General features: G+C 36.2%; 1 protein-coding gene across 1 annotated transcript in view; it reads right to left on the bottom strand.

Annotated features, from left to right (window-relative positions):
* The window catches only part of plppr2a (phospholipid phosphatase related 2a), a gene marked incomplete at its 3' end in the record, with an annotated part of 36,327 nt that extends 26,174 nt beyond the window's left edge, over positions 1 to 10,153 (bottom strand). The window contains exon 1 of the mRNA XM_079388758.1: positions 10,055 to 10,153. Coding sequence (XP_079244884.1) covers positions 10,055 to 10,123 — 69 coding nt within the window. The 5' untranslated portion in view covers positions 10,124 to 10,153. The remainder of the gene's footprint in view (positions 1 to 10,054) is intronic.
* Positions 10,154 to 13,214: the final 3,061 nt, after the last annotated feature.

Raw genomic sequence — 13,214 nt, 5'->3', positions numbered from 1 at the left:
GTTTTGCTCTCAAATACAGAATTTTTGTTTGAATAATAAAGACACAAAAATAATTCCATACTGTGGAAGACATGAGCAAAAGAAGACGGGTTAATGTGTGTAACAGATGCATATGAATATTTGCTCTGTAATATATGTACTTCCCTATTGTTAAGCATACAGCAAACAAGATGAGACAGATCAGTAGAGACCACCGCCGTATTAACCACAGCATCACCGTAAGCAAAGCTGACAGGCGACTCCACGGTTTGGGGAAGCACTGCGGAGGACACGCTTGATTGTGTTTGGAGGAGAGCAGAGAGAGGGACTTCCAAAGGACAAGATTCATCGCTGTCATAAATTAAGCATGACAGATGTGCTGTAATCTCGGGAAGAGTCCTCAGAGCGTTCTGACCTCTTTCTGATTCAGGGTTTAAGATCGTCGTGTAGCTGGAATCTGTGAAACTGTGAAATGCAATATCAGCTCTGGAGGAACTACAGTCTGAAATCTGAAAATCTGTTTTCCAATTCTGATATTTAGGACATAGTATATACAGTCCATTAAAAACATAGACAGAAGTACATACAGATTTAGCTACTTTTATTTTTTTAACATTTTTATTTTATTTTAATTTATTATTATTATTATTATTATTATTATTATTGATAGCTACTATTTACTCTTATTTTTATATCTAAAAATGAAATTATTTTTAATTTCAATATATTTGAATTGTAGGAATTTGGTCTGAACAAAGATACACACACACACATACCCAATTTCCAGACAGGCTGGCGTCTTCTGGAATTAACTGCCTAATCTCCTGAGACCTCCAAAACCCAGAATATATGGCAAAGACTTGCGAGTCTGGAACGTGGCGCCACATACTCCCCTGAATCTCTCTCCATTGAGCGCAGTAATTCAAGAAAGTAATCGCTGAAGGAGTGACCTTTAAGACCTCGTGCTTCTCCCAAAGGAGGGGGGAAACGCGCCTGTTTTTTTCCTCCGGCTATCGAAACAGGCAAAGACAGCCACACCTTTGCTTAAGAATGCTTTGTGCAAGGATTTTTAAAAGGGACAAAGTACACTAGTTTCTGCTACTGAAACAAATTATACTCAAAAACAAAAACACTATAGACAATATAATTACAACCTATAAGAAGAATGTTTTTGTTTGTGACATTTATAAGCTTGTTGTGTTATTTTGAACTTATGGTAATCTTTTTCCAGAATGTATAACTTTAACTGATCACTAGATGTTCAGTTCACATGCTCGATGTGTTTATTTAGAATTTAGGATCATTTAATCGATGTATTAACTGCGTAATGGATAGAATCGATATATGTGTTTTGGTTATGCAAAATTATGTGGAGTTTGGTTTCAGACGAAAGATAATGTCATGAATAATATTATGGTGTGAATGAAAATGATCTGTTTTCATCAATGCATGATTACAATACGGATAGAAATCTGCTGTTGAATAGTTCTTAATGCGACAAAACAACTGAACAAGATAATGTATGCACAACACGCAGCTGTGCAGGGCGGGGCTTCACCCCACAGAAACACTTGCGATTGGATCAAACGCCCCACAGGAAGAATCCGATTGGATCAGGCGCCCGTGGGCGGATCCCAAATAGTGATGGGTCGTTCTTGAACGATTCGTTCATTTTGAACGAATCTTTAATGTGACTCGAGAAGAGCGAGTCGTCTCGGGGAGTGATTCGTTCAGTCGCGCATGCGCATTGCACAGCATTCTCGGGTTTGATTCGTTCGTTCATCACGTGACAGCCCCATACGCTTAACCAATGCAGCCTGAGCCGGAAAGAGAATTGATTAGTTCTTCTATATCGAGTCTCGGGTTTGAGTCGTTCGTTCTTTTGTCATGTGACGTGACAGTCTTGGACAGAGAAATTAGTTAATTTACAACCTTCCTTACAAACGGGTGCATAGTCATTATTATTATTATTATAATTATTAGTATTATTATTTACTCTTACAGTTATGTGATGCTTTTCTGGTCTCAAATTATTGCTTTTAATTTCTGTCGCATGGTTCTTTTCCATAACACCATGTGGTAAAAAAAGATAATAACGATTTGGTTAACCTCTTCTTGCACTACACATATACCTGCACATTTAGTTTTGTTTTATTTAACTGGTTTGCACTCTATCTATTCTGCCATGTGCCTTATGCCACTTTATCTCTTTCTTTATTTTTCTACAAACGTCCTCATTTGTATAGTTGTATGTACATATGTTTAAACTGTATTTATCTGTATTTGAACGTCTACTGTCAGTGTTTAATGTTAACTGTATGCACCAAGGGTCTGAGAGTAACACAATTTCAGTTCTCTGTATGTATGTACTGTACATGTGGAAGAATTGACAATAAAGCAGACTTGACTTGTTATGCTTTGTTTTTATTTTATTTTTTTAGTCTAATCTTCATAAAATACAATACCTTGTTGTATTTATGTCTTTTGAGTTAACCCTTTAGATTGGACTATAGTGTTACTTACTATACTTTTGTAACATATGACACTTTAGACATTAACACTCTGTACACACTCCTGAATTGTTTTTTATTGTTTATTTTTGTGCCAGAAAAAGCTATAGCAAAGAGGATAACTATTCCAAAATGAATTTAAACTATTTAAATAAAAAATACAAGAAAATTAAAATATACTAAAGCCACAGAGCCTTAAAAAACTAAAACAAAATACTGCACAACAAGCTAGGCCTTTTTTAAATAAATAAAAAATAAATAAGCTTTAAAATAACACTGTGGCTATATTTTAGAACATGCTTTAAGGCATGTTTGCATTAAAAAAAAAATGAACGGACCATTTTTATTTCTAGGAAAATGCTTATTACACATATTTTGATAATTTTATGATAATTCTTAAATATGATCCAACATACAAAAAAATACAGTTTTACTTTATGGTAGCCTATTTGATATGTACTGATCCGGCAAGTGGTCACGTGACAAAAGAACGAACGACTCAAACCCGAGACTCGATATAGAAGAACTAATCAATTCTCTTTCCGGCTCAGGCTGCATTGGTTAAGCGTATGGGGCTGTCACGTGATGAACGAACGACTCAAACCCGAGACTCGATATAGAAGAACTAATCAATTCTCTTTCCGGCTCAGGCTGCATTGGTTAAGCGTATGGGGCTGTCACGTGATGAACGAACGACTCAAACCCGAGACTCGATATACAAGAACTAATCAATTCTCTTTCCGGCTCAGGCTGCATTGGTTAAGCGTATGGGGCTGTCACGTGATGAACGAACGACTCAAACCCGAACACTTGTCAGATAAGAGGTGGTGCGCTAATCATAGACTAAAGACCCAGGTAAACAATTAAGTAATATTTTCTGTTTCTTATAGCATAGTTTTGTATTGTTTGTAGTGTGATAAACGTTTGCATAAGTTGTAGATGTGTTTGGAAAGTAACACATAACATTTGAATTATATTTTGCTAAAATGAACGAAATGACTCGAAAAAAGATTCGTTCATTTTGCTGAACGAGACTCAAAGGTCCGAGTCGGTAAAATGATCCGAACTTCCCATCACTAATCCCAAATCGGCCCGTTAAAAACAGATGCGCAACTGAAAAGTTCGGTTGGAGTTGAAAACTGAAAAGCAGAGCTTAAGCTCACCTCGCTCGTATCTCGTTCTGCACGCGCTGCAAAGCGCTTCTGGCCACTAACATCACGGCTGAGAATTGCAACCGCGATCAAGGTTCAACTTTGAAAGAAACTAACATCTGAAGCCAAGACCCGAACGACTTCCTGATAGCGTCATCAAGTCAGAACAAAGCCCTCCAACCACTGAAGAGTACCCTCGTGACACGACCTACCAAGCAGCCAATCAGCGCACGGTCCGTCTCGAACCCGGAAAGAACTGACCTCGACTGAGAGTAAAGTCGAAGCAGAGACTCCTTGAACCGAAGAAAAGCCTGAACTCGACCGAAAGCAAAAGGCAAAGTAAGGCAAAATCTCTTAAATTGGCTGAACTGGTTATATCTATCTTTTAAGAGTAAGGATAAAGAGTTCCTGCGTGTGATTTCCCTCAGGTTGAAACGAGCATTAGAACCTAAGACTCTCTTCAGATCAGAACAATCCATTGCAACGAATGTGTGTGTTTATGTCTTTTGTTTTGTGTTGTCTAGTGTAGTAGTGTGTTAGAGTAGTAAATAAACTTTGATTATATTAAGAAATCTCTTGTCTGTGCTATGTGATTTTGCAAATCGTAATTATTTGCCAAAAAGATCGGGTTACCTACGCTCATGAGCTTGATAACTAAAGTTAACTATTTGTACTGTTTTATCGTTGGCCAGCGAATAAGATAAACAAATGGTTAAGAAATAACGTGCTGATTTTAATACTTGCTGGACAAGTTGTTAATAAGGTATCGTTAACCAGGTATAAGTTGGACATTCTGATTAATAGCAATTAATCATATAAATCATATAATCATCTTAAGAGTGATTCCCTAAAAGCTAAAATAAAGATAATGTGGTTAAAACACTACAGAATTATAATTTATATTGTTGTTATTTATAATATTTTATTTATATTCATACTATTTTTATTAGTAAAAATAGTAGACAGATAGATATGACTCATAATCTCAGTGTCATTCAAATGTCTTGGCTCTAACCGGGCCTGTTTTCAGAGTATTTTTAGAGTTGTCTCTCTTCATGCTGGCAGACACTGAAGGCTGTCTAGCCGTTTGAGTGACAGCTCATCTCTCTTCTTATTCATAGCTCATTACAGCCTTTTATTCTGCCTGATGAGCAGAACTAAACAGCACCTAATGACATGTACTTTATACTTGTACTGTGTGATGATGGATGGATGCAAAAATATGATGAATACAGTCTTAGCTGCTCTCCACAAACATCTTTTGGCAGGCAGGCTTTAGGGTTTTGGACACTTTTATAGCTGAACACCAGCTTGTTTGGGAGTTTGGGAGACCATCTTAAACCGGTTAAGACCAGTAAACCAGCAAATAAAAGTTATTTTTATCAGCAGGATCAGATAGATAGATCCAACAGTCTTGATTCAAGTAGAATTCGAGCATTTACTGCACAAAATGAATACATGTTTGTTGTTGCATCACAATTAGCGGCTTGATAAGAGACCACAGCCGTAGATGCAGATGTGTGATCAGTCTGTTATTAGTGTGTGTTTCAGCATGTGCACAGTGGATTCTCAGCTGTAAATAAACATTATCCCGCCAAGAAGCCACTCCAGCAAATTCAAGTAATTTAGGATAAGTTGTGCCGCTCTTCCTCCCTTTCTACAAGTCTTCTCTACTCTTCTTTCATCCGTCAAGAGCAACAGTGTTTCTCTGCCTTCCCGCTGTTAGTCTTTTATCCTCCTACTGAGTCAAAATGCTCAGCTCCCACAATGCTCATCAGCGACCTGCCCATTCAAGTGTCAACGTCATTTAAAAAAAAAAAAAAAAAGTTTATTCCTTTCATTTTCCAGCACTTTTGTAGATCTCCATGCTGCTATCAAAGGAGCCAGAGAGACTCAGTAGGCTATCGCTCACTGCCAAAGATCAACTGATGATCAGATGTATTACCTTTACTTTTCAAATCTTGCTTGTTTAATGTTTAATGCTTTTTAAAGCACTTTTAAAAACCGTTTCCCCCATTACAATGTAGCTAATATCAGTTTTTACTATCTTTGTGGATATTTGCTTACCACACAGTGGGCAAAACCAGACACACAGACAAATCTTCACATCCATAGATAAACTAATTAATAATTTCACTTCACGTTAACAATATTTATTAATTTAAATATTAACCAAACTGATGTGAACAAAGTTTTGTCTGTCTTCAAAGTCAATCCAGTCACTAAAGCACCTGCTGCAGGGTTGCGCCCTCTACTGGATTTTACAGGAAGTACAAAGCTAATTTCTTCTTCATCATAAATCTTGTTTGGCGAAACCAGCAAAACTGTCATCATATCTAAATTTACTGTCTTTGCCATCAACCCTATACAATATCTGGGATACAGCAGAGGGGATGATAGTGAATAATGATTTGCACAAACTCACAGAAAAATACTGTTCGACTTCTGAAGATTTGTATTACAGTTTTTCTCAGTCGCTTTGGTACATTTCTCAGATCAGAACTGAAATGATCAAAACTACCTGTTCAATCTTCACATCATTGTGTCACTTGTGCACATCAAAAAAGCAGTTTCTCATTTCTTTGAACAAGTTGCAAATGCTTTGGTACATCCATGCAAATGATTATGTACAATTCTCTGCTGTTTCCTACATTATCAATTGCTTATGTCATGTTGCTCAAAATGTATTATATAGATCTCTGTGCTACTGTCTCACCCCTCAAAACCTCAAGTCATTAGTGTGGTGAGGGGGGCGTGGTTAGTGGAGTCTGCAGCGGGAGAGAGAGTTGGGAGACGAGCGGTGAGTAAGTGGGTCAAGTGCAAGATGACATTCACCTGTTTCTCATTTCCAGTGATTGGCGGGGAGAGAGTGTAAAAGCCACAGACAGGCAGACGAGCAGGCGAGAGAGACGGACTGAGGCCTCGGGGAGAACGTCTGTGGCTGTGAACGACCCAAGTGCTGAACTTATTGTTTATTGGAAGTGCCAGAGAGCACGAGTATTTCTTTGTTTGTTTAAAAGTTGGAATAAATTACCCGAGCCTCAGCCACGCTGACTCTGACTTCTTCCTTCCTTTTCACGAACTGTGCTACAATTAGTTCATCGTAGAAGTCATTAAAAGGGGGAAGTCATGGCCTAATGGTTAGAGAGTCGGACTTGTAATCCGAAGGTTGCGGGTTCGAGTCTCGGGCCGGCAGGGATTGTAGGTGGGGGGAGTGAATGTCCAGCGCTCTCCACCCTCAATACCACGACTGAGGTGCCCTTGAGCAAGGCACCGAACCCCCAACTGCTCCCCGGGCGCTGCAGCATAAAATGGCTGCCCACTGCTCCGGGTGTGTGTTCACTGTTGTGTGTGTGTGTGTGTTCACTGCTGTGTGTGTGCACGATGGATGGGTTAAATGCAGAGCACGAATTCCGAGTATGGGTCACCATACTTGGCTGAATGTCACTTCACTTCACTTCATTAAATGCAAAATGGTTGATCTAGTTGTCAGAAACTGTCAAGCATATTTTCTACACATTTCTATTAGACTTTTTGCAAATTTGCCATGAATTGTGCAAGTGAATCTTGACTCTCACTAATGAAGAGAATATAGATCAACCAATTATAAACCAATTCTCTGAAATAGCTCAAAGGTGCATCTCATGACCCTTCAATTGGAAAGCATATATAGACAGAGGACAACACAAAAGTTACAAATTCTGACGATGGATGAACATCCAGAAAACAATCAGGGACAACAGCCGAGAGGAAGAAGAAGAGTAAGGATGCATGGAAGTGTACAGAGGCAAAACAGAGGAAGAGGAAGAGGAAGAAGAGGCCAAGGACAGAGGTGCATATCAGATGAAATAATGTTGTCAATCATGGCCTTACAATAGCTGAAGGGTGCAGCTAAAAATTGGGAGATCAACCATATCCTCAATAATTCAAACATTTTGAAACAGTCTCTTTCAATCAATATCCCACATACAGTAATGTGCAAATTTGTACTTTTGAAAGGAAATATGGCATACATAAGAAGTGCAGCCTTCTGCATTTCAGTACAGTAACTGTCATCCAAACTGTAGCCATAGTTTACATCAGAACATCCCTCCAGAGTACACTGTTATATTGACAACATGACTAAGCAATTTGACTGTCTTATCCGTACACGACACAAGGACTTGTCATTCTGATGGCACTCACATGTTCATTGACACAGATATTTATTTTTGAGAGATGAACTAAGTATTTTGAGCAAGAGACTGGCTTTTGCAGGTAATCCATGGTGTTTTGCTATTTGTTGAGTTGTTTTGAGAAATGCACTTACTGTTTTGCAAATGTCAAGGATGATTCGAGAAATGTACCAAAGCGACTGAGAAAAACTGTAATACATGTAGAGCATATGGTGGCTTTGTGAGTTTTTTGGCGTTCTTGATCACTATTTTCTGCATAGTATAATAAAAAAGCAGCAACTTGATTTATATTTATTTATTTTTCAGAGATTTAAAGATAATATTTCAATATCTGAACACATTTGCACATGTGCACAGTTGATGTTTATGGTCATGTTGACTTGATCATGTTGTATTACTTAAAATGAGTAATCTAAAATACATTACTGACTACAGTTCACATTTCAGTAAGAGACTACAACAGAGCTGTTTAGTTTCTTTCACATTTCTAGTCTTTTGCTTTGCCTTGCTAAAGTGAGTCATAGCAATAGTTGAATGTACGACACAAAAAAAGAAAAGAAAAGAAAAATGACTGTTGCTTATCAAACAATCGTATATGCATGCTGCAAGAACACAATACTGTATGTCTGTGTGAATGCATGTGTGGGCGTATTACTGCAAGAAAACTGAAGAAGGAAGGAAAGAGAAAATTTACACGTGTGGGAGAGAGAGCATCTAAAAATGATATAGCACAAGAAGGATACAGACACAGGATAGAGATCCAGCTGATTGGTAGCCATAGTAACAACAGCAGAGGCAAGTGTTGTGATGTGTTTGTGATGCACACGCAACATTAGTGCACACAAACACACAGATAGATAGATAGATAGATAGATAGATAGATAGATAGATAGATAGATAGATTCATATTTTTTCACTGATCTGCTGCACTACATTATGCAGGGCTAATTTTTTTAGCATGACAAAAAAGTTCAAGTTACATTTTCAGCTTGGTCTGCCTCAGCGGTCTAACAGTGCTCGTCAATGTTAAAATAATTCAATCAAATCAAAGTAGGTGGGGTTTACTGTTCACAGAAGCAGAGAGTGAATTCCAGCGCAAACCCTCAGTTTAACATTGAAAAAGAATGAGGTAAGATGGAAGTTTCAAATCATTTAATATTAGTCATCTGTTTTACGATAGAAATGTTAAATTACCTACAGCTATATCCAATGATGCAAACTAATCGACTTCAGTATTGAAGCTAATTTATTAAAGGGTTACTCCACACCAAAATGAAAATTTTGTCATTAATCACTTATCCCCATGCCGTTCCAAACCCGTAAAAGCTATGTTTATCATTGGAACACAACTTAACATATTTTGGATGAAAACCAGGAGGCTTGTGACTGTCCCATTGACTGCCAAGTAAATTACACTGTCGAGGCCCAGAAAAGTATGAAAGACATGTGTCAGCCGCACCTCATGGATATGTCTTCTACGTTTGTTTACGCTTTGATTTGAATGAAAACAGTGTATCCGTGTACAGTTTGTGTCCAGCGGATATTCTCCAAAATGGTGCTACGCTGACGCGGAGGAGACAAATTATTGTTGAATAAAGTTTTTATTTCTGTTTTCTTTGCGTACAAAAAGTATTCTTGTAGGTTCATAAAGTTACGGTTGAACCACTGATGGCAGTTGGACAATTTTGGTGATGTCTTTCATACATGTCTGGGCCCTGACAGTGCAAATTGTTTGGCAGTCAATGGGACAGTCACAAGCCTCCAAAATCTAAAATCCAAAATATCTTAAATTGTGTTTTCTGAAGATGAATGAAGCTTTTACGGGTTTGGAACGACATGGGGGTAAGTGATTAATGACAAAATGTTCCTTTTGGGGTGGAGTAACCCTTTAATAAAAGTCATGGGGCTCCTCAATGTTTCTGTGTGTGCGCAGCATGATCTGCGATCTTTGTGTGCCCTGAGAGAGATTAAAATTAATTTATTAAAGATAATGCCGTATGTTTTCTTCAAATAGGGTGAACTATGACCTGCAAAATCACATGATGTAAAACGGATCTGAATCAACAAAGGAAATAGCTAGGCTCTCTTTTTATATCTTTAACAATTTTGATCATATTTATTTGAGCTTCACTTCCTTTTAGGCCATGACACAACAACCTCATATCTTTTGCTGTGAGCCCATTAAGAGTTCCTAAAACATCCTGATTATAGTTAAGGTTAAGGCTGCAGGATAACTCACCTCAACAAATAGGAAACATGGTACAATGGAGCTACTGCTCTTCACAGCAGGCTTCTCTTCTGCTGCCATTGTAGATCCCTCTTCTTTCTGCTCTGTTCCTCCTCTCACACACCCACTTTATTCTTCTCACATGAAAGAGAAAGAAAGAACAGGTCAGGAGCTAGGAAACTCAATTACAATAACTTAATTGTCCTTTGCACGTCTGAAGCATATTCTCCTGCATGACAACATTAAAACACAACCCCATAACCCTATGTAGAAACCAAATATTTATACAGGTGACCAGAAAACAAAAATATCCAATCAGATTGTATTGAGAGCTCATGTTTTGTGTGACACACTTTCAAGATAAATTTATATTGTTTATCTGTGTTTTAATACATTTTATTTTAGATTTTATAAACAGACATATTAATAAAAGTAATCATACTAATTAAAATAAATGCATTTTGTTTATTAAAATTAATAAAATATTTAGATTTGTGCATTAAAATACGTATTTTATAAATATGCATTAAAATTCGAAATATACTATTTATATATGTACACACAATTATATATATATTCTTAATTCTTAAATACATATTTTATGTACCAATATAAACATTTATTATTATCAGTAACTCCTTTTATGAATTATATGAATTGTAGTAACTGAACTCAAAACAACACTTCTCCAAACCTGCAATAGAAAATATGTGACCCTGGAGCACAAAACCAGTCTTAAGTAGAACAGAACAGCCTATATTTTTAGCAATAGCCAAAAATACATTGTATGGGTCAAAATTATCGATTTTTCTTTTATGCCAAAAATCATTAGGATATCAAGTAAAGATCCATGAAGATATTTTTTAAATTTCCTACTGTAAATATATCAAAACTTAATTAATTTGATTAGTAATATGCATTGCTAAAAACTTAATTTGGACAACTTTAAAGGCGATTTCCTCAATTTTTATTTTTTTTTGCACCCTCAGATTCCAGATTTTCAAATAGTTGTATCTCAACCAAATATTGCCCTATCCTAACAAACCATACATCAATGAAAAACTTTTTTATTCAGCTTTCAGATTATGTATACATCTCAATTTAAAAAAATGTGACCCTTATGGCTGGTTTTATGGTCCAGGGTCACATATTTATTATTTACAAATATGCTATTTATTGCATTTCATGATTATTTATTTATTGCATTTCCTGTTCTTGTGTATGCTGAACATTTTTTTTTATTTATTTATTCCCATTGACAGTTACATAACCCAGAAAGGTTTATACAAATAGTAAACTGAAATACTACAAGACTTGATGTTTACAATCTAGATTAGGCCGTTTATTGGGTTAAGGTCAAATTAAGTGACTACTTTACCGAGAGTTTATGACCTACATGACTAACTACTGAGAACAAACAATGCAACCATTTGTAGTGAGTTACAATCCAATTAGCACTTAAAAAGCCCCTTTACCCTAGTATTCATTTACGAACTGATGGACCCAGAACTCTCTAGGACTGGACTTTCATTGGTTTGTGAACCACCGTACAGCATTTTGTCAGCAGGTCTGTTCAACATCACAGCGTAAACCTCCGAGTTCAGGACAGGGAAATGAATATCACATGAAGGCAGGCACTAAAGCTCTACGACAGAAAGCATCTAGTACATGTCTCTGCTTTTAGTGCTCCTTACGCTCACAGCGGTCAACATTTTACATCTGTCAGCGTGCGAGTCCTCAGATAATGTAAAAAACGGAGTGGCACACCAGCATTTTTTGAAACGTTTCCTTGTGGCTGAGCAACACTGGAAGGTTTTCTAAAAAGTCTGTCTATGCGGTGTACCGTTTTAATGTCTTTGAGGAAAAAGGAAGCTAAAGTGCACAATCCCAATCCAGAAAAGATGTGCTTTAATGTAAGACTCTAGGGTTAAATTCATCCAAATAAACAAGAAAATTGGCCAACCTGGATGAAGGTTTAAGAATAAATTGTGTCTCTCACTGTATTTATCCTTTATAATTTGCTTTTGTTTAGCCTCTCTTATGTTAATATGCTTTGATAATTATGTAGATGCTTCAAGCTTAAAAAAAGGCATGCAGGTGAAGTGTCTGGAAATGCTCTATGGTCTGCTCGTGTGTAGACTCAGACTGCACACCCACAGACCAGCCATGGACTCATTATAGGCCATCTGTTGCATGTTACACACACAAATAGTAAGATTGTTGCCAAAAGTGGATGAGTTCTTATCTGTTCATCAGGAAACAATATATACTGAAATGCTAAAATGCATTGTAATGTGAATTTGAAAGTATGATGGTTTAATTGAAATGAAAAAATAAAATAAAAATGTATAATATATTATAAATATATATTTACGATATATAATATTAAAAATAAATAATATACACGAAAAAGCCACTAGAAAAGTAAAGTTTCAAGACATTATTTAAAGTTTCAAGGTTTATAGGCCTTAGAATAGATGAATATAATTTTGTATTTAGTTTATATTTTATTGGTACATTTTGTATGAACCCAGGTGGAGAAGAACTTTACCCAGAAAGCACCTGTGCTGAATTTCTTTCATTTCAATTCATTAAATTCAAATTTAAATGCAATTCCTCCTCTTGTCATTTCAGTTCAAGTTCAAACACCAATGTAACTTACAACTATTACAACGTTTGCACTGGTGATGAAGCAAATGCATGGTTTAACTAAAATACAATCAAGGCAAAATCTGTAACTTGCAATGTGTCTATGCCTTTGCCTTACAATGTGCTAAATATAATGCAATATTCACACACACTGTCATTTTTTTCAAAGTTGTAAATAAAACAAAGATTACTGGAGTATGTTTTAAAATAAAATACTATTTCAGTTTTTCTATTTTAAAATTTCTTGTTTAATTCAATGTGCTACTTGCTGTTTCTTTGTAATTATTTGAAAAATTATTCAAATAAAATTATTTCAAAGTAAATATTTTCCGGTCCAAGCCTAAAACACAGAAAACGAGTAAAGGTCTCTAACGCATAAAAAGTTAAAAACAGTCATTTTAAAACAGTAACAAATTTAAGTACACCTTATAATAATGTTTTTGAATATGAAATGACAAAATTGGTTAAATTTAAATAAAATTTTTGTCCAATAAATGTTAAATGTTTGCATTATTCTTGAGGT

Source organism: Barbus barbus, assembly GCF_936440315.1.
Source record: "Barbus barbus genome assembly, chromosome: 3".
Lineage (NCBI taxonomy): Eukaryota > Metazoa > Chordata > Actinopteri > Cypriniformes > Cyprinidae > Barbus > Barbus barbus.
This window is presented reverse-complemented; position numbering and strand designations above follow the sequence as displayed.